Below are 23,377 nucleotides of genomic sequence, written 5' to 3'. Positions count from 1 at the left end.
CGGTAAATTCTTCACGCGCTTCCTCTTCTCCACCATTTTAACCTCCATCCTCCTCCGATATCCACCGACGTCGTCTACATACATATACAAGTGGCGTCGACGGAGGTGGTGGCAGCGGCCATATGGACGGTGGCTGGAGCTCGCCGGCAGGAAACAAGAGGAGGGTGATGGTACTCACCGACTCACGCCGCGAGTCTAACGGCGCGCTCGAATGGACCCTCCACCACGCCTTGCTGGAGCACGACGAGTTGATTCTCCTCCATCTCGAGCCCACCGTGGGGAGCGCAACGCCGCGTCGCTCATCCTCGTCCCCGTCCATGATTTCTTCCTTCCTCTGCAGGCCATCCTCAGCGGTTTCGCCCATCGGGGCCGAGAATGGAGAGGGCAAGGCCGAGCTCAACTTCTTGCACGCAATGAGGGCCAAGTGCGAGGCGGAGCAGCCGAAGGTGAAGGTACTGATCCAGAGGGCGGAGATTGAAGGAAATGACAAGGCGGCCACCATCCTTGCGCAGGCCAAGTTGCTCCTCGTTGACCTTCTTGTCGTCGGTCAACGTCGGAGCTCCGCCATCTTGTGCGGGTAATTAACTCACTAATTTAAGCTTTTTCTCCCCATTGTTTTGTTCAATAGTTTAAATTCTATCTTGCGAACATTTATTAGTGGACAATATAATTAAAATTCACACTTTTCTTTTATTATGAATCTTATATATTATCCTAGATATATTATCCAGATAATATAAGATGACACATTAAGTTTGAATCTCACAGCTAATTAATTCCTTGTTATTTGGTATCTTGCAAATATTTTATCACTTTTTGCAAACTTCTTGATTCATTTGCATCAACCTTGTTTGAATTTTGAATCATCAAATTCATATTGCTTTAACAACATTTAAGGTTAGGTTTAGCCATAGATTTGCACTTATCCATTGGAAACATTAAAAACAAATATATACTTCACTGGAGAGATGGAGATTTCTTTCATGTATTTTCTTCAATTGAATACCAAAAAAGTATTTCATAAAATATAAATTTGTTATGTGAAAATTTTTCATTATTTTGTAATTAATTTTTTTTCTCACCATCTTCATGTTGTTCTTGGAGATAAGATAATTAACATACAAACAAATAAAAAGGAAATCCTTCAATGTCCATTAATATTTTTCCTATTCCATTCTCTCAGAATTCTCTAGGGGTCTAGAGGTCATAGAGCTGTATAAAGATGTCAGCTATATTCTTGGCCTAGAACTTGATAACCTTGTGGTTGTTGTTAATTGTTAGAGGGGAAAGGATTGAATAACCTTTAATTTTGCTTCAAATTTATTTTGTCTTTATGAAGAGTTAGTGTAGCAGAAAAACAAACAAATGAAATTCAAAGAAAAAGATAACAAACAAGGCAACACAAGTGATTTTACATGGTTTGATAGTTCTAAGCTTCTACTCCACGACATATGATCCATCAGCGGATCATCCATAGAAATTTCACTACCTTTTGTCTTTCTTGGCAAGATTCTGGAGGTGGAGAAACATCTTACACTTCTTCTTACAATGATAGAAAATTAAATATAAGGAAGAAGAAAGGAAATGTAAGCACTTGGAGGATGAGAGATATGAACATTGGATCACAAATATAAGTAATTTCGGTAACCATTTTGAAGCCCCAAAGTCTTGTACTTATAGCCTTAAGCCCTCAACTTCTGTTTTGTTATGGTTCTATTTTTCCATGTCATGATCAATTTCATCAGTCGACTGGTAACTTGAATTTATCAACTTCTGTATCACAATAAATACTTCAGTCAACTAGTTGACTCATCAATTAACTACTTAAACAATACTCGGTAGGAATCAAATCGTTGCAAGGCATTATTGTCAAACCAATAACTCTTTTTGTTACAAATTAGTCGTCTGCTTTAGACATCTAGTAGATTGGTATGAATTTAGTAGATTGGTTTGTTGACTGACTCTCGAACATAACATTCTGTTCATTTTTTTTAGTGTTGAGTTGATTGATCTAAAGAATCAATTGACTAACTTGAATATTAGTCGACTAATACTATCTAGTTATTTAATATCTGAACAAAAGACTTTGTATGGTTTGTGGTTTGAAATATAAGATCTAATTAGTTGATTGCTTTAAAGTATTAGTTACTATTTGTTGTTTAATCTTGAGTTGACTAACTATTCAACTCAAATAGTAGTCGATTGGAACACTCTTTCAGTCAACAGTTTTCTATAACTATTTTTAAGGTTGAGTCCACTCATAAGTCTAGTCCCACCTATACACCAAATATAAGTGCACTCAACTTTCCACACTAGGAGATTACCTTCATGCCATAGGCTTTCCATGCCTCAAGGAGTTCGTCGTACCAAGAAGCTTCCTAGCTTCTGGGATTTCCACGCCTAGAGACTCCTTGCCTCAGGAACTTCATCATTTAGTCTCCTTGACTTGCTAGTTCATGCTGCTAAGAATTTAGTTCCCAACCTTCCAAGATTTCCACATGCCAAATATTTGATTCTCATCTACTTGGGCTTTCTTGTGCCAAGTATCCAATTCTCATCGGCCTACTTGGTCTTTCATTTTTTTAAATGTAATACATGTCAAGTTCCTTACACTTGTACACTTGACATAGATGTAAAATCACAATATCCCCTAACTTAAACTATCAAACCACATGGAAACTACATGTTTAGGGCATATTTGCATTAACAGTTGCTCAACATAAACTTTTTCTTCTAATTATCTATTTTAAAAATACTAATTTACTATCATGTTGATAAATTTCTAGATCACGTTGGGTAGCAAGAACCAGAATAACTTGAACATTCCCCATTCTAGCAATTAGAACAAGAGTTTTGGTTATGGGGGATTGAATGTGTATGAATGAGATAGATGAGCTAGAGGGGGTGAATATTGATGATACCTACAAATGATTGTTTTGACTCTTGCTAAAACACTAGTAAACTCACACAAGATAACTATTAATGGAAAAATTATACAAAGAATTCAAGCATACAACAATGCTATATAATGTAGTTTTGAACGCTCATTCTTACTCCATGGCCTATGACTCATTAGTCAGTTATTCCAAGAAAGCACACTATCTCCTTCATGGTGAACTAATGGAGGTTGAGAAACCTATTACAACATGAACTAAATTAGAGAGGAATGCTCAAGGGAAGAGGCTCAATAAGATCTAACTAATCTAATTTCACTAGCCTTCAAATGTCCATGTTGTTCCTCTTTTATAGCTTCATCCCTATTTAATCTTTAATTGTTGTCATCTAATTTGTCAATGATCAATTGACTAGATCCACCCATAAATCAATTGATTCCTCTAATGAATTTAGCCTGAGTATGCCAATGACAACTTTAATCAATTGGACCACTATAACCTTTAGGTTATCTGACTATTACGATCCAACTTTATTTGATCAACCACTCTTTCTGGTTTTCCCAATGTAGCATAAGTCAACTGAATCCTATCATAAATCAATTGATAATAGGTTAGTCAATTATCTAGTTGACTCAACCCCAAATAGAAGGATTCTGTATGTTGGATGATCACCCTGAGTTGACTCCTTAGTTAATTCAGATCTCTAGTCATGTTGACTCAGTTCCAATTGATCTGGAACTCTGACTCAAATCATCTTAATGATTGAGTCTTGCCTAATTTGAACACTACCATCTTCCAAGAGTACAAGTCTCCCAACTTTCATAGCTCACATATAGAGATTACCTCCTTAGCTCGACTTTCTCACCACAATCGTCGCTTGTTGGGCTACACGTCTCTTGATTACAGCAAGCCATTAGCTTGCCCCACATGCCATCTTCATTCTTTATCTATGTAGTTCGCCTCCTTTGGCTATCATCAACGTTGTGCCTTGATGATTCTGGTGTTGTGTCCCTTAAATGTCTTACATCATCCTTTTCAAATCTCTACAAGCTCTATCCACCAATCTATTGACTTGGCTATGTCAATTCATGCTCCATGAGTTGCTCCAACACCACTTCAATGTTTCTTGATCTATGGTCCCTCTATTGCCTCATATGACTTTTTCTGATCTCCATAGACCTCCAAGCCACTAACATTAATGAAATTCACACTAGGAGTTGAGAATACTTTTTTGACGGATAGCATTTCTTTGTGCTAATTGATGGAAGTATCTTCATTTAATTGTGTCTTGTACATCCACACTTCATCTTATTCTTCTTGATTATCAATATCCATTTACTCATGAATTTATCCCATGTTTCTTTTTTGGCTACTACTTTTGAAATCTTGTGGTTCTACTGGAAAGAAAATAAATTCACAATTTTCATAAATATCTTGTAAAGATTTCATAGTTCTCAATGAAGTGTCATAGCTGAATATTGCTTGTATGAACTTTAATTTAGTGTTTTTCTTGGAGTCAGTTATAGAATTGGAGTTGGCAAGGAAGCTTCAGATGATTAATCATACATTAATATAGTCTCCAGAAATTCATTTATAAATCAAGAATATGACGAACTTTCTTACAAACTCAAAGCTACAATTTTATCATCATATCATCTCTTAAGACAATAATCATATTACTGATAGGATTAAACAAACACTTAGAAAATATGAGGGAAAATAATTTCTTTCTCACACACTCTAGAATTGGTACAAAACTCTCATGTTTATAGAGAGAATTTACAATAGAAAGGAAATTAATGAAAAGGAAACTAAATAAAGCTAATAAGGAAACTAATCAAAGCTAATATTTGACAGATTATCCTTTACTATTTTTTCCTGATTTATATATCTTTTACAATCTATATTTGCCTAAGAAATGATCCTAGAATATTCCTGCAATTATGATTAAATCAAGGACTTTAATGATAGAATTTCCAACACTCCCCCTCAAGCTGGTTTGTAGATATCTTCCATAGCCAGTTTGCTAGTCAACTTATTGAATTGTTTCTTGTGTAGCCCCTTGTTAGTACATTAGCTAATTGTTCATCTGTTGGAAGACATGTTATGCATATTATTCCAGTGTTGATCTTCTCCTTGATGATATGTTTATCCACTTCTATGTGCTTTGTGCGATCATGAAGAACAGGATTATGAGCTAAGCTTTGTTGTCACAATAAACCTTTATAGGAGTTGAGTAAGAAAGCTTCAATTCCTCAAGAATTCTTTTGATCCACATCACCTCACATATTCCATGGGCAACAACTTTGAATTCTGCTTCAACACTACTTCTGGCTACCACATTTTGTTTTTTTACTTCGCCATGTAACTAGGTTCCCACCAACAAAGGAACAATAGCTTGATATTGATCTCCTGTCCATAACACTCCCTACCTAGTCTGCATCTGTGTAGACTTAGACTTAAAGATGTTCATGTTTCTTAAATAATAAACCTCTCCCTGGAGTTCCTTTCAAATATCTCAATATCCTATAGACGACCTCGAAATGTTCTACTCCTGGTGAGTGCATAAACTGATTTACCATGCTAACTGTGAAAGCGATATCAGGCCGTGTATGAGACAAGTAAATCAATTTCCTATGAGTCTCTGATATAGGTCCTTGTCCTTCACTTCTTTAACCTTAGCAGCTTGTAACTTCAAGTTAGGCTCAATCAGAGTCTCAAACATTTTACACCAAAGCAAACTTGTTTCTCCAAGGAGATCAAGAATATATTTTCTTTGATTAAAAATTATACCTTTCTTGGATCTTGCAAATTCCATTTCGAGGAAATACTTGAGGATTCCTAGATCCTTAATTTGAAATTATTTTGCGAGTATCTTCTTTAGGACTTCTAATTCTGTTTCATCATCGCCAGTTAAGATAATGTTATCAACATAAACAATCAAAATAACAACTTTATCCTTTTTGAATGTTTATAAAATATTGTGATATCTGTTTGACTCTGCAAGAAGCCATAACTGACAACAGTCTTTCTAAAGTGTTCAAACCATGCTCTTGGTGACTGTTTAAGTCCATATTGTTGGTGCAGCGGGGACTGACAAGAGGGGAGTGAATTGCCTGCAATCAAAAATTATACCCTCCTCAAACTTTCAACTCTAAAATAAAGCAACACTAATAATTAAAGTAATTGACAGAAAAGAAAAGAGAGACGACACAGCTATTTGACTTGGTTACAACCGAGACGGTTGTTAATCCAAGGCAGTGGAAAGACGCACTAAAAGAGTCTCCTTCTTTGAAGGCGGAGAAACCTTTTACACTTTAAGAGCACAGAGGTTGCTTAGAAAAGAATTACAGAGTTGATTGTAATTGTTGTTATGTTCGAGACCCCTTTATATAGGAGTTCCAAGACTCATCTAGAGCCCCTGATCTTCGGGATCAGGGTTTGACTTCGAGAGTGGGATCGGTCGACCGATCCCCAGGTTCGGTCGACCGAACTTGTGTACTTTCCCAGCTTCCCGTCTGGATGCGGGCTCTGTGGATCGAGCTTAGGTTCGGTCGACCGATCCTTGTATTCGGTTGACCGATCAGCCAACGGTCTCTGCTCGATTTGACCCGATCAAATCGCTTCGACCAAGTCTCTAATTATCTTCGGTTCGATCGACCGATCAGCCATTGGTTGCTGACGTGGCTGCCAACGTGTCTCCAACGGATGGCTTCTGATGAAAAGGGGTTCGGTCGACCGATCAGAGGGTTCGGTCGACCGAACACTTGTCAAGTCAACTTCCCGGTTGACTTGCTCTGGTTCGGCTTGCTTGGGTGATTTCGGCCATCCGGAATAGGGCTTACCCGAACCTGGTTCCCGGCCTTCTCCTCGAGCAGTCTTCCGTCCCGGCTTTACGTCCCTCGAACGCCGCGCACGTTCTTCACGCCCATCGGTGTACTCTTTCGCAGCTCTCTCGTCCTTCGAACGCACCGAGCCCGTCGGCTCCCTTCCTGTGCCGTCCTTCTCGCTAGCTGCGTCTTCCGCTCGACTTCCTGCGTTCCTAAGTTCCTGCACACTTAGGGGATCAGACAAACAGGACCTAACATAAACTTGGTTGATCACATCAAAACAATCACGGGGTTCAACACATATAATGCCTTGTTTAATTTGCACACTTTTTCACTGCTAAGTCTCTTCTCAAATCCTGGTGATAGGCTCATGAACACCTTCTCTTTTAGATTACCATTGAGAAATGTATTTTTAATGTCAAGTTGATGTAGAGGCCATTCTGAATTTATTGCAAGAGATAATAGGATTCTGATAAAGTTTATCTTAGCAACTGGAGCAAAAGTCTTTTGATAGTTATTCCCATAAGTCTGAGTGAAGCTTTTAGCCACTAGTCTAGCCTTGTATCTTTCAATGCTTCCATCAGCTTTGCATTTTATTGTAAACACCCATTTACATCCAATGCGTTTCTTGCCTTTAAGTAGATTAACTATCTCCCAAGTGTCACTTCTCCTTAAAGCATTCATCTTTCATGACTGCTAAATTCCAACTCAGATCATCCAATGCTTCCTGTATATTCCTTAGAACAAACAAGTGTGAAATCCTAGAAGTGAAAGCTTTATGGTTTTTTTGACCGTCTTTGATAATTTGCAATAGGATGATTAGTGCAATTTCGGACACCTTTTCTAATTACTATAGGAACATCAAGATCAGAAATAGTAGGTGAACAATTAGACACAATAGGAGGAATCAAAGTTGGACTTGTGATAGGGTTACCTTAAATTCAGTGCCAAAGCTTGGATTTTCATACTGGTGTTGTGCAGGTTTGACATTCGAGTCTTTATTCCTTAGATGAAATATCTTCCTAGTATAAACCTGAAGCTCAAAATTTAGATCACAGTGATTAGTATTTAGTATTTCTCCCCCTAATCGAAAGTCTCCGATACTAGGTACTAGAGGTAGGTGATTATTTTCAAAATTGGCCGGAAAAATGATAATGGGAAATGGGATAGAAATGTCCCAAAAATTGTCTTTTACCTCACTTGTCGCTCCCTAAAGAGAATTTTTGGTAAAATAGGATTTTGTTTTTAAAAAAGACACATCCATCTCACAAATTTTTTTTTATTTGAGGATCAAAACACTTATACCCCTTTTTGTTTGACGAATAATCCAAGAATACACATTTTATAGCACGTGGTTCAAGTTTTGCATGAAATTGATATGGAACATAAACATAGACAGTACATTCAAAAACTTTGGCAAATAAATAAGAAAATAATCTAATTTCAGGATTTTTTTTTTAAGACAATCAAGAGGTGTTTTGTATTCTAATACCTTAGTAGGCATCTTGTTTATCAAATAAGAGGCTGTTAAAATTGCTTCACCCCATAAATACTTAGGAACATTCATATAAAACATTATGACACGTGCTACTTAAGTAAATGTTTATTTTTTCGTTCTACAGGATCATTTTGTTGAGGGGTATCTCGACAAGTAGATTGATGAAAAATATCTTTTTCATTCAAAAAATACCCAAGTGCTCATTAAAATATTCTGTTCAATTGTCAGAATGTAAAATTTAAATTTTGGTTTGAAATTGGTTTTCAATCATAGTGTAAAAATTTTTGAACAAATTTCTCACTTCAGATTTTTTATTCATCAGATAAATTTAACATAAACGTATATGGTCATCAATAAATATTACAAACCATCTTTTTCTAGAAAGAATGGTAATTTTAGATGGCCCCTAAAGGTTTGGAGGTCTGGTAATTTTTTTTTGGCAAATAAGTTAAACGATGAAATTTTACAAAAAAAACAAGTTTCACAATGTAAAGAAGAATAATCAATGCCTTTAAATAATTCTGGAAATAAGGTTTTTAGATAAGGAAGACTAGGATGTCCTAGTCTGTAGTGTCATTGTATTATTTTTTTCTCGAACTGAGTTTGAATTGATACTGTTATAGCTCTGAACTTTTTTTTATTACTAACGGGTATTTCATCCGAGCAGTAAAGACCTTCAATCATCCTAGCATGCCCAATCATCATCCCCGAGTTCTGCCCTGAAATTCATAATGTGATTCAAGAAATATAAACGACAATTAGAATCTTTAGATAGTTTATTAATAAACAAAAGGTTATAGGCTAATTTAGGAACATAAAGAATAGAATTGAGATTGATTTTTTTGGTCAATTTAATAAGTCTTTTTCCTGCAATAGGTGAAAAACTACGGTCGACAATTCTAATTTTCTCATTTCCAGAATACGAGGAATAAGTATCAAATAAGTGAGAGCAACTAGACATGTGGTCTGTGGCTCTGGAATCTATAATCCATGGAGAGGAGTTTGAAATAGGAGAGAAGAGAAGTTTGATTACTACCTGTTTGTGCCAAGGAAACACTAGGAATACCATATGAGAAGTTGGATTTTATCAGCTTCAAGAGTTGATCAATCTTCTTTTAGTTGAAGGGACCTGAGTCGGCTTCATTGGCAGTAGGAATTTCACGATTTTTCTCTCCTTGCTTGCTGCTTTTCAATTGGCAGGTTTGCCATGAATGTTCCAACATGTCTCACGTGTATAACAAGGCTTGTTGTAGAAATCACACCAAACCTGTGGCTTATCATCAAACTTGCGCTGGTAATTTGCAGCCTTGTAGGTAGCATCAGTAAATAAAGCAAAATTTTCAATTGACTAATTGACATTCCTTTTTCCAAGCATGACACTCCTTCAACTTTCTTCTCTTCTGACTTCGCCAAATACTTCACCAATGGATGAGAGAAGAGGTCTCCCTATAATCCTTGTACTTTATCAAATTTGATGTTGAGACCAGCAAGAAATTTATAAATACGACTGTCTTCCATGGTTTTCTTGTGGTGGTTGCAGTCATCAGTAGATTTTCATTTGTGTGTGCTGAAGAGGTCAAGATCCTGCCCCAACCTTTTCAATGAATTAAAGTATTTGGTGATGGAATCATCTCCTTGACGAATTTCTCCCAACTTTAAAGGCAATTCAAAAACCTGAGATTGGTTACCTAAGTCAGAATATATCTGACTAACATTATCCCACAATTCTTTTGTAGTAGGATAGTATATGTAATTGGCACTTATATCCTCTTCCATGGAGTTGACTTTCCATGTCATAACCATGGAGTTTTCAACGTCTAATATGGCATGTAACAGATCATTAACAGCAGGAGCCTTCTTGTCACCCATAATGTAATTGATTTTTCCTTGCCCGCGGATATACATTTGGACGGTTTGTGACCACCGGAGGAAGTTGTCACCATTCAGGCGGATGGTGGTGATTTAAACTGAATGAGAGTTGGAAAGGTGTTGCGAGACAATTATAGTGGTAGGGATTGTAGTGGTTTTGGACGTGACTTCTGACATGACTACTATAATTTTAATGTAGCTCTAATACCAACTTAGAAAATATGAGGGGAAATAATTTCTTTCTCACACACTTTAGAATTGGTACAAGGCTCTCCTATTTATAGAGAGAATTTACAATAGAAAGGAAACTAATGGAAAAAAAACTAAATAAAGCTAATACAGAAACTAATCAAAGATAGTATTTGACAAATTATCCTTTCTTATTTTTTCCTGATCTATATATCTTTTACAATTTATATTTGCATAAGAAATGATCCTGGAATATTCCTGCAATTATAACTAAATTAAGGACTTTAATGATAGAATTTCCAACACAAACAATAAGTGCTTTGATTTTATCACTAATGGTTTTTTTTTTCCGTTTTATAAAACGTAACCTTCTTTAGATCTGAAATATGAGAATAAGAAATTTATCATCATGCAGTTCATAAAATTTATCATTGGATTGCCAACTATTGATGCTCATGGTTTATATAATATTTGATGCCTCATAAATTTTTTTAGTGTTTGGGTTTGGGTAGATTGTTTAATGAACTACTAAGCCCAAAAGTAGATAGAAGATGATTTCCTTCCATCATTCTTCTCGTCATTTCTAGAATAGTATGATTCTTCCTTTTTATTACTCAATTTTATTGTGGTATTCTTCCTTTGAATATCTTCTTCTATAAATGATGTGTACATAAATTCTCTTCCACTATCACTTCTTATTGTTTTGATCATGTAACTACATTAATTTTTATAAAGAGCTTTAAAATAATGAAAGCTTCTAATTTTTCATATATAAAATTATAGCCACATTAAAAAAGATTAAAATATTTCTTATTTCAATGAGAAGTTCTTATTGTTGGAACTTGATGGTCTCACTAGAATGATGAATAGATGATATTGATTTTGCAAGTTCAACAATTATTAATATTAAATCAACATGTGTAATTAATCAAAATGGTAATAATGTAATGAAATAAATAAATAACAAATATATGTAATGTGGTTCAGAAATTCAGTTCTTATTCCATGACCTATGACATGTCCAGCACATCATTTTAGAATGATCCACTACCTCACCCCTTTAAATGATGTAACGAGGATAAGCTTATGAATGATATATTCCAAGAACTCCTCAGAACCATGAGCTTTAGAGCCCTAGATTGTAACCCTCAACTAGATGTCTTTTAGTTGAGAACACTTTTGATTTAAACCTGTTACTAGTTCAACACTTTTGAGAACACTTTTGAACTCCCCATACCCAAGAACCACCATCGAGATTGTTCCTACTTCTCAAAACCCACAAAGGTTATCCTAAGGGAGCTCCCATTGATACCAAATACCTTATTAGAGAATGATTAAAATCCAATGCAAACGACAAAACTTCTAGACGACCTCTATAAGAAAATAACCCCTCAATAACAAATCTCACACTCTCCCTCGTAGATGAAATGAAAACCTAAAGAGAGAAGACACTACAAAAAGATTTATAGGAGATGAGACTTTCAATCCTTGTCCAAGCTCTTAGACTACTTAGAATTTATCTTGATAAATCACAAAAAAAAAATATAATATAGAATGATAAGTGTTTAAGTACCCAAAAGATCTCTGAGAGCTTGTATAACGTTTGCACCAATTTGTACAAAAAAAACACCTCCAGTTGACTGAAAGCTTGTTCCAATCATTTGTTGCTCCAAAATGAATATACAACTATTTTCAATTGACTAAAAAATCTCTCTAGTTGACTATTTATCCTTCCAACCGGCTAGAAATACTTTCGGCTATTCTATTTTTCAAATTTTATATTAAGTCAACTAGAAATCCTTCCTCAATAAATTGCTATTGTTTGGATAGTCTCCCTAATCCCACATAACATCAAAGACTTGAGTTGGTCTACAAACATAATTTGTGCACACTTTAAAGTCGTAAGAGTGCAACATGCCCTAGGTAGTCAAATTTCTACCTAATCAACCATGATGTCATTACAATTTTAACCCAAAACAAAGCCCAAGATACAATATCATAAGCCTTACATCTAAGCTTGATCTACGATCTTCCATTTTGGCATGCTAAAATGATACACCATATAAAATACACACTTATCTTAAATCATATTGTCAAATCATCAAAATAATATGATTAAACCTACTATAAGGGAGGAATAGTGCCTTAGAGCAATCAAATGTAAAAGAAATCACTATAAAATGTTGTACTTGATTAACAAAATTATGCTTTTATTGATGATCTTGTTTTTTTTTTTTGGTAATCAGTAGATTGAATATTGTTGCTTTAATGATGGATCAAGATAGATGTGAGATTATCCGAAAGCACAAGTCAATGTTATTGAAATGATCCTTGGTCTTAGTGATTTTGAGAATGAGATTTGACTATGGTACGACTAGTACGTGTTATGTTTCTATTATATGATAAAATGTGATTTCTGTTGGGATTGCAAGGTTACAAACAAAGTCTCACATTGAAAACACATAGGAAAGGTCATAAGTTTATAAGGGAAAGATATCTTGTATGAGACCTTTTGGGTAAATTCCAAAGACAAAACCATGAGGGCTTGGGCCCAAAGTGGACAATATCATATCATTGTGGAGATATGTGAGTTCTTTTGGTCCTAACAATTAGTATCAGAGTCCGGATTGTCAGAACGTCTAACCATCGACTGTGCATAAGAGTTATGATCTAATTGAGTAATGTGAGTGGGATATTGACCTTGAACAAAGGAAGTGGGAGCTCCCATGTCCGGATCAAGAGGACCAGACATCGGGCAGAAAATCCAAGTGGACAGCCAGGCGGAGAAACCCTACTTGCGACTAGGCAAGGAAGACCTAGTAAGTCAGTTGGACTGAGGGTTAAGAATGCCCTAGTAGATGGGGTGGACCAAGGGGCAGTAAGATCTAGTAGGTTGGTTGGACTGAGAGACAGAAAGACCTGGTGGGTCGAAGATCGGACGTCAAACGGATAGACTTTCCGCTTGAGGGGGCCTTATGGTCCTTCGTTTGAGGAGGATTGTTGGGTTGCAAGGTTGTAAATAAAATCCCACATAGGAAACATATGGGAAAGATCATGGACTTATAAGGGAAAGATATCTCCAGTGGTATGAGACTTTTGGGTAAAGCCCAAAAACAAAATCATGAGGGATTAGGCCCAAAGTGGACAATATCATACCATTGTGGAGATATGTGAATTCTTTTGGTCTAACAATTTCATGTTTGTAGACATGTTATATCTCGACTAGCATGCATATGGATTGTTATAAAACAATCTATTGGATGTAATTAGCCATGAGAACCCATTTGATAGTTTGCCTAATATCTATGAGAGGTCTGATATAGATGAGTATAATAGGTCCGTAGACTTGATATGACTAATCTTCTCATAGGAATACCAATATACTTTGCTATTATGGATTGGTCTCTTGAATGAGTTACATATACACTTAAAATTATCTGTGTTATTAATCTTATGAAGATAAGAGATTAATCAATAAAAGACTGTTGGAAGATGGTGGACTCTCAAATAGCTTACTAGGAAGAGAAGAGGAGTAGTATAATGACTTGTTTTATAAAAATGACTTGTTTTGCAACTTTATATTACATGACTATTTATTCTACTCAATAGAAACTACTAGACCATGCTTCATCAATTAGATACGTGAACTTATTCTATCTAGATACATGAATTACAAGATTCATATTTTGCATAATTCATGCACATCAAACATTTATTATAGTTCATGTATTCAAGTTTAATTCAAGTTCCAATACTCCCCCTTAAACTTGAATCGTCCTTACTCCAAGCATGAACCTCAATCTTTGAAAAATCATCAAATTTGAGTGACTTTCTAAAAATATCAGATAGTCTTCACATATTCCAGCTCAACTTCTTTCTTTGCAATACATTCTTGAATAAAATGATATCTTGTGTCAATATTCTTGCTACATTTATTAAACATCGGATTCTTTTCCAAACTTTGAGCCGTCATGAACTTTGTAGCATCTTCTAGTTCCAAATGAAGTTCATTTAACAATCTTCTCAACCATATAGCATGACAAGTGCAAGAAGTAGTTGCAACATACTCAGCTTCACAACTAGAAAGTGTCACAATTCTTGTTTTTTGAACTCCACAAAATTGCATTATTTTCCAAAAAGAATATAAAACTAGTACTTTTTTCTATCATCATTGTCTCCCGCTAAATCGCTATCACAATATTCTGTTAACTTGTAGTTGTTAGAAGATGAATAAAGAATGTCATAATCAAGAGTACCTTTAATATAACGAAGCAAGGTTTAAAATTTCGACCCGTGTTGAGGTTTCGGTCCTGGACCGGAACGATACAGTTTCGGTACCGTATAGTGTCGTGCCGATATAGTTTCGGTATTTTTTAAATATAAAATACATTAATTAAAAATTAAAATATTTAACATAAATATTTAAAAAGTAAACAATATAAAAAATAATCTTTTAAAAAAGGAAAAGATATGAAAATAGATAAATAAATAAATAAAAATTTTATTATAATTTTTAAATTAAAATAAATGAAATATAAAATTAATTAAATAATTTTATTAGAGTTTAATAAAATCTCTTTAGATTATCTCCATCATAGTTAGGAGTTGATTAAAATAATTAACCTAAGTTTAATTTAAAAAAATCTAAAATTCAACACCACTTGCGAGCCCTCACAACTTCGGCGCTGTCGCGAGGTTGCGCGACCAACCATGGCCGTGGGGATTGCGTGACTCCTTCAGCGTGACCGCGTTGGGCGTGCGACCCCTCTGCAGTGATTGCAGGGTCGCACGATACCTCCGCGGCGGCAGCGGAAGGGTTATACGACCCCTCCATTATTGTTGCAAGGTCGAGTGTCCCTCCGCTGTGACCACAGGGTCGCGCAACACCTCGCACCTGTCGCGGGCCTGGTGCAGGGGTCGTGTCGATGTCGGTCGCCCGTTTCGACCGTCTCGGCATGACACTTTAAACCATGTAACAAAGTATTCTCTTAACTGCCAACATGTGAGACTCAGTTGGATTTTTCATAAATTGACTCATAACTCCAACTTTAAGAAAATGTCAGGTCGTATAGGTCAAGTATCTTAAGCTCCCAATAAGACTTTTAAATGCAATTGGATCAATCTTTTTTTCTCCTTTCTTCACTTTGGATAGTTGTGCTCCAAATTGCATAACGGTATTAGCTGATTTGCAATTAAGCATATTGAATTTCTTGAGAACCTCTTTTGCATAGCTTTCTTGTGAAATAAAGTTCCATCCTCCATTTGCTTTACTTGGATTCCCAATAAATGTGTCATGAGTCCCATGTCAGTCATCTTAGATTCATGACTCATGACTATCTTGAATTCTTTAATATTTTTTGATTATTTCTTATAAAAATGAGATCATCCACATGGATGCAAACAAGTAAGAAACCTTGACCTTCTTCTTTCATACAGAATGCATACTCATGGGTGTATCTCGAGAAACCATTTCTTGCAAATACTTATCAAGTCGATTGTTCCAAGCTCTTGGTACTTGTTTAAGCCCATAAAGTGCTTTCTTTAGCTTCAAGAACTTATCTTCATGCCCCTTAACACATATCCAATAGGTTGCTCAATGTAAACATCTTCATTAAAATAACCATTAAGAAAGGCAGATTTAACATCCAACTGATAACTCTTCCAATGTTTTTGAGCGGCAAGAGATATCAACAAGCGATTTATCTCTAATCGCGCTACCGGAGCAAATACCTCATCATAATCAATATCTTATTTTCTGTTTGTAGACTGTAGCAATAAGACGTGCTTTATACTTTTCTACTTTTCCATTGTCATTCCTCTTTATCTTGTACACCCATTTACTCCAATAGTCTTATGGTCTTTTGGAAGAAATACTAACTCCTAAGTATTATTTTTCACAATGGCTTGAATTTCTTCATCTATGTCTCCTCTCCATTTCTCATCCTCTTTTGCTTCTTCAAGGCACAAAGGTTGAGCATCGGCAAGTAAACAAAACAAACTCATTTCATTATATCCAATTAAAAAAGTTTATCATCTAACTTAGATCTTTTTTGTTCAGGGACATGTTCAAATGCAATGGATCTAAATACTCATAGATGTGACATAGTTGGTTTCCACCCACTCCATCCTTCTTGAGGTGTTACATTCTTCAAGTTCTTTATTAGAGATCGATTTGAAAGATACACAACACATACCACTACTTCAACTCAAAACTCCTTAGTCATATCTTTAGACTTCAACATACTCCTTGTCATATTAAGTATTGTCATGTTCTTCTGGCAAATTCATTTTGCTAGGGTGATCTAGCAAGAATTCCATGCAACTGACAAAAACTGTTAAATTCATTAGATGTAAATTCACCACCCCTATCAGTTCTTAATGCTTGAATTTGATATCTATTTTTTTTTTTCAACAAGAGCTTTAAACCTTTTGAATGCATCAAATGCCTCAGGTTTTTTGTTTCAAAAAATAAACTCATGTCTTTCTACTGAAATCATCAATAAAGGGCACAAAGCAATAGCTTTTACTGAGAGATTGAGGCTTAATGGGACCATAAACATCATCATGGACAAGTTGGAGTGGTTTGGTTGCTCTCGAAATGGATTACTTTGGAAAGCTCTTTCTTGGATGCTTGCTAAGTAAGCATGTTTCACATAATTGATCAGGGTGATCAATTTTTTGAATCCCTTTTACCATCTTATGATCTCTCAAAGCTTTGAGTCCATCAAATTTCAAATGGTCAAACCTTATATGCCAAATTTATGATAGATCCTGGATATAAGTGTTCAAGCACATTAGTTCACAATTTTTTAAATCCAATAAGAACATCCTGTTCTTAGTCATAGACACCTTAGCAACAAGGTTAGAATCTTGATCTCGTAGCCAAAGCATATAATCTTTCATATGAATCTTGTAATTTCTTTCTAAAAGTTAACCAATACTTAAAATATTGCTAGTCAATTTTGGAACATAATAAACATCGCAAAGGACTTTACGGCCGCCATTCTTTGTTTCAAGAAGAATCGTACCTTTGCCTTCAATTTTCACATTTGTGTTGCCTCTAAAGCTTACAAAACCTTTCTTATTTTATCAAGCTCCACAAATTTACTTTTGTCATCTGTCATATAATTGCTAGCTCCATTATTGAGATACCATGTCTTTGCTTTTCCAATATAGTCCTCCTTGAGTGTAAGAAATAAGGATTTCTCTCTATCATCTTCCTTGTTCTCCGTTAGATTTATCTCTCCATTTTCCATATTTGACTGACACTCCCAATCATAATGACCAAACTTATGACACGAATAATATTAAATTTGAGATTTATTTCTTCTATCATCATACCTCACATAATTACTTGCAAATGTTTGATTTCTTTTATCAAATTGAGAAGATTGCTCATCTCTCCCTTGACCATGACCACATACTGAACCTCGGCCTTGACCTCTACTAGAAACACCTCCTTCGGTCTTCAAATTGGTCTTTGCTTATAATACATGTTTTAATTGCTCTTGCTTTCCACAATTCATCTTTCTTCATGAGCCCATAATGATCCTTTTAATTCATCAATGGTCATAATCTTTAAATCTTTAAACTCTTCAATTGCAACAACATGCTTAAACTTTGTGCTAAGAGAGCATAGTACCTTCTCAATTACGCGAACATCAGGCACGATTTCTCCAAGTCTTTTCATTTGATTGATAATAACAAAAACTCTTGTAAAATAGTCGGAGATATGTTCACTTACCTTCATAAAGAGTGATTCAAACTCATCCCTTAGAGTTCAAAGTTGCGCCTTCTTCACCTTGTCCACTCCCATAACAGAGTTGTGAAGCATCTCCCATGCTTTCTTTGATGTTGTCTCATTGGCTATTTTCTTGAACATGTCTTCATTCAACCTTGATGGATGATGTTAAGAGTACATTGATCTCTCTTTCTTTATCCAAAGCATCCTTTTAGTTTTTAGGTAGAGTTGCCACATCTAGGGACTCTTCAAAACCATTTTCAACAATATCCCACACTCCTTGAGATCTGAGTATGACCTTTATTCAAAGTGACTAATTCTCATAGTTGAGCTTGGTAAGTTGGGGGTATTAGAAAGAAAAGGATTTTGATGTCATTGACTTTGATACCACTTTGTTGGAAGGTGGTGGGATCTCAAATAGCTTACTAGGAAGAGAAGAGTAGTATAATGACTTGTATTATAAAAATGATTTGTCTTGCAACTTTACACTACATGACTATTTATACTAAATAGAAACTACTAGACCATGCTTCATCAATTAGATACATGAACTTATTCTATCTAGATACATGAATTATAAGATTCATGTTTCACTTGATTCATGTACATCAAACATTTATTATGGTTCATGTATTCAAATTTAATTCAACTCCTAACAAAGACTTATCACTCTTGGTAAAAGGGAGAACACGCATGATTGATTTGATCAATGATCACTTTGTACAAGTTTGTGTATATTGTAAAATGTTGGGTTCAAAAGAATTCATATATCTTCACAGTGGTATGATATTGTCCACTTTGGGCCTAAGTCCTCATAGTTTTTTTTTTTGATTTTACCCAAAAGGTCTCGTACTAATGAGATATCTTTCCCTTCTAAACTCATGATCTTTTCCATGTATTTTCAATGGGAAACTTTGTTTGTAACCTTGCAATCCCAATATAAAAAAGTTAAAAAGTGTTCTCAAGTTAGTTCTCCTTCTAGTGGATTATGTATATCAAATGGTCATTTGGACATGGGACAAATACTCATCCAAGTTTTAAGGTCAAATCTTGATGTGAGATGATAAGGTGAATATATTATATATATGGCAATAATGCGACCAAAAGATTTTATTGGATTGATCACTTTTAGAATAATTGCTTGATGTCTTGCTAGAGGCCAATCAAAACTTGTGTACCTAAATCAATGAAAAAGATATTCATGTGGTATCAAATAGTTTGATCACTCGTTGACATTGCCATTATGCTTAAAAACCTATATAGTGACATGGAGAGAATTAAAAACCTCGACATATGATGCATTTAGTTTGATTGAAGGGTTTAAGATAAGTTATCATAATTAATTAATCAAATATAAGAATTAATAATGCTAATTATTCTGAATTCAATTAGAATAAATTAAAAGTTAATTTATTCAATAAATTAGAGATATCAATTGCAAAATTAACAATAATTTTCACAATTAAATTTGATGGGTAAAACTAAAAATTAATTAAAATTTTAATTTGGATTTAGTTAGCTCAAATTATTTTTGCAAGGGCTGTATAGTTAATTTAGAATAGAAATTATTTGAATTCATTAAAATTCTGGCAATATTAAGTATTTTTCTTATAAATTTCTGTGGATTGTTATTATTATAGATAATAGAATGTCATTCCAACAATCATAAAATTATGGGTCAACTTAGGAACTGATGATCACTTATAAATTTCTTGTTACCTCCTTCTTGTTGACAATAATGAGTCCTGCTTTTGGATCTGACAAGTGACAGCACCATGATGTGAAGTTGTCATCAACTTTGACAAAAAAGCTTGTGTTTACCATCACATGACTATCACAACCATTGTCCAAATATCTCAAATTTTCAACTTCTTGTTATTCAGTCATGCAAGAGAAACTTTGTCTCGCTCTTCTTTAGAGCACACTTCTTTACAGTTTTAATGGACTGATTTGAAAAATTGCATCTTTTCATATGAATTTATAGTTTTTCGACTCATTATTTGTCTTCTTGTGCAACAATGTGACGGAAAAGCACTATATTATTGATATCCTTCTTGTTTATAATTCCTCTCTTTGCTTTTATTTTGTCACTTCTTTGGATAAAAACTTCCCCTTTCCATGTATCATTTCTTCTTGGCTCCATCCAATATTGGGCTGGGGATGGAAAATTTGATGTAGGGAGTTGATTTGAAATCTTGATCAACTTGGTTTTTTTGAGGAACTTATGCTAGTTTATAAAAAATGTAAATAGATAATTCCTTAGCTTATTCCATTGCAGCAACTACCCTGAAGAAAATTCATTTTTCCTTTAATCACATTTCTATGACCTCTAGCTTGATAAAAAAAAATCATGATTTTTTTAAGAAAGTCTTAAATTAGCATTGTCAAATATTTCCAAAATATTTGAAGCTTCATGAAAGTTACTTTTCCATATTGTGGCTTTCATTTCTCAAGAAAATTATACACAGAATGATTACACTATCCTAGGGTCAGGGTACAATGCATAGTAAATGAAACAATCAATATGACTTTACACCCTCCATAGCCACTTAGCGTGAACTAGCTGTCTTTTAGTCAAAAAACCTCTGGAACTCAGGGTATGAGAAAAACAAAACCTGTTTGTATGATGTTGTTCATGGGGATATGGGTTGCTTCAAAAATCAATTTTTTGTGAGCATGCCAAATTTGATATAGTGTACAGGCAAATGCAATCTTTTTTAGCTCTGTTCTTCCACGAGATACCTCTAGCTTCTTTTTGCAACCATTTGAGAGAGTTGTTCATCATTGTCATGTGTCTACTAATACCCAACCAATGCCTGATTTGATTCCATATGGTGCTACTGAGGTCACAACCAAAAAATTAGATGATCCTGTGTCTGCTTCCTAGTTGTACAACTCATACTTCAATAGTTTGTGATCCTGTGTAAGTAACCAATCTTTGATTCCTAGCCATAACACAAATGAGTGTTTGGGGATAAAGTGGGTTTTGTATGGCTGTCACACATGCTAGTTTGCTGCATTTTGGCCTAAAATGATCATAAGCCTTCACTTTATTAATTCCAACCTTCTAACACTAGTTTGACAGTAATTGAATTATGGCAAATTCGTTTCCAGCTGCTTCAAAAAGACTATTCTTCTGAATTTTGCTTCCCTCTTGATCAAGGGGAGTCCCCTTTCTTTGGTTCCCATGTCCACACTGACTGGCCTTTGGTATAGACTGTTGATCCGTTGAATTCACAAGGAGTCCTTGGCATGTATGTTCCATAAAACTTTTGTGAGTAACATCACTATTTGCACTTTGTGTTTTTGAAATCCAATCCTCCTTCCTTTGGACAGCACACATCTTTCCATACCACTAAGAGTTTCTTTGTTCTCCATAGAAACACTCTGCATAACCTGGTAATCTTTGAAATGGTTATTGGGAATATGGCCATCCAGAAACATTCTACTCTTTCAAGGACAGATCAGATTAACTCAGCTCTAGCAACATAAGATAGAGTTCAGCTGGTCCAAGTATATATATATATATATATATATGCAGCTATCTTGTCAACAAATGGAGCATACTGTGCCATTTTGAGCTTTTTATGCTGCTAAAGGTTTACCTAGGTATCGGAAAAGCATAGTACCTTTCGAAATCTGTGTTAACTCCATGATTTCCTCCAACTTAGGCCCAACAATACCAACTATGTAAAGCAAATATCTCATCACATTAACACTCAGTCCAGCAATCTCTCCAAATTTCTTAAGGCATTTTAGAAGAATCCCAACTGATGTAACATCCCCTCAAGACATAAGTATTAAGTCATTCGCAAAAGCTAGATGTGTGATTTCAGTTCAACACACATAGGGTGGTCATTGAACTCAAAATTCATAGTCTAGTTTCATCAATCTAGAGTAGTCCAAACATAATATAAAGAGTGTTGGTGATAGTGGGTCTCCTTGCCGTACACCCTTCTTGCCTGAAAAATGTTCATATAAACTTCCATTTATTGCCATTGAGTACGAAATTGTGGTCACACATTTCATTACTCACTGAATGAGCTTGTTTGGAAGCCCAACATTGATGAGTACCTCATGAAAAAACTCCCCAGCTACTAGTTATAGAGTTTTCGCAGATCAGTCTTGATGCAAGAGGATCAAGGAGAATAACTAGTTCGTGACCCCCGGCATGAGTGTGCTTCATTCTCTACCCTAGCGAGGTGTCCTCGAGGTTTCCAGTAGCAAACACGGCCAGCCCGTGTTTCTTGGCATGGGCATGCTGATCCTTGGCGATGTGAAACTGAGTTTTCCAGGCGCCAACACGGCCGTATTGCATTCTATTCCTTAACGAAGCGAAACCGCACGTTCCAGGAAAGAACATGGCTTGGTCGTGTCCTGGCACAATCGTGTGGCTCCACCATGGTTCAAGCGGACCGGGTCGCCAAACAACCTAATTTTGGTGTTTTAGGATTTGTTTTGTTAGTTTTATCTTTTTTAGGATTTTTAGTCAATTTAAACACTCGTTTGGGTTGATGTTAGACATCTTGTTTTTGGTTTAATAAAGTTTCTTTTCACTTAAACCTAGAGGCGACTCCTCTACGTTTATCGAATTTTCTTCCTTCTACTTCTTTCTCTACAATCCCTCTGAAAAAACTTGCCTATAGAATAATCGCTATTCTATCCCTGAGATCAGTTGGTATCAGAGTCTTAATTTTTTTTTTTATGAAAGGTAAATATATATATCATAAAAATGTACAACATACATATGCCCAAAGATAGTTGCTCATTTATGATGAAATATCATATCTGAGTAGATGTCTAAGGGAAATGATACATGTGTGTGTATCCTCATAATTACCACATACTCTCATAATACCAGCTTCATTGCTAATGAACACTGTCAATCAAACAACCCACTAAATACAAACAACACAAAATAGATGTCAGTCTCTGTGCAAGTCAGGTGTCATCCAGTATATCTGGGCCATCTGAGATAATCCTCCTATCCCATCCACTCTCACACCCAGGCAATCATAATCCAAGATGCCCGTATATCATAACTTGTTGGAGTCATGTAGGTCGCTCTATCCTCTCACCAAGTGATGGAGTTGCCTCGTGTCGCATGTGTCACCAACTATCTCTCAGGGAATGCCATGTGCAGGTGGCAGCCTAACGCATCCATGGATATCCCGTCTGCCATCTGCTACTGATCTATCGGTTGACTATATGCATCCGACTATTTTCCATTTGTCATCCTCCTGGCCTTCCATCTCCTCCTCCACCGAGATTAATGTTCATTGGAATGTTGATCTCTATAGCGAGAGATGTGTCATCCGCTCCATGTGCATATGAAAGTTAACCCATAACAATTGAT

General features: G+C 35.5%; 1 protein-coding gene across 1 annotated transcript in view; it reads left to right on the top strand.

Annotated features, from left to right (window-relative positions):
* Window positions 1–23,377, top strand: part of LOC122003932 — a 39,974-nt gene continuing 16,597 nt past the window's right edge. Inside the window, exon 1 of the mRNA XM_042558897.1 lies at window positions 1–577. Within this exon, the coding sequence (XP_042414831.1) occupies window positions 123–577 (455 nt within the window). The 5' untranslated portion in view covers window positions 1–122. The remainder of the gene's footprint in view (window positions 578–23,377) is intronic.

This window comes from Zingiber officinale, chromosome 7B (genome assembly GCF_018446385.1).
Source record: "Zingiber officinale cultivar Zhangliang chromosome 7B, Zo_v1.1, whole genome shotgun sequence".
NCBI lineage: Eukaryota > Viridiplantae > Streptophyta > Magnoliopsida > Zingiberales > Zingiberaceae > Zingiber > Zingiber officinale.
This window is presented reverse-complemented; position numbering and strand designations above follow the sequence as displayed.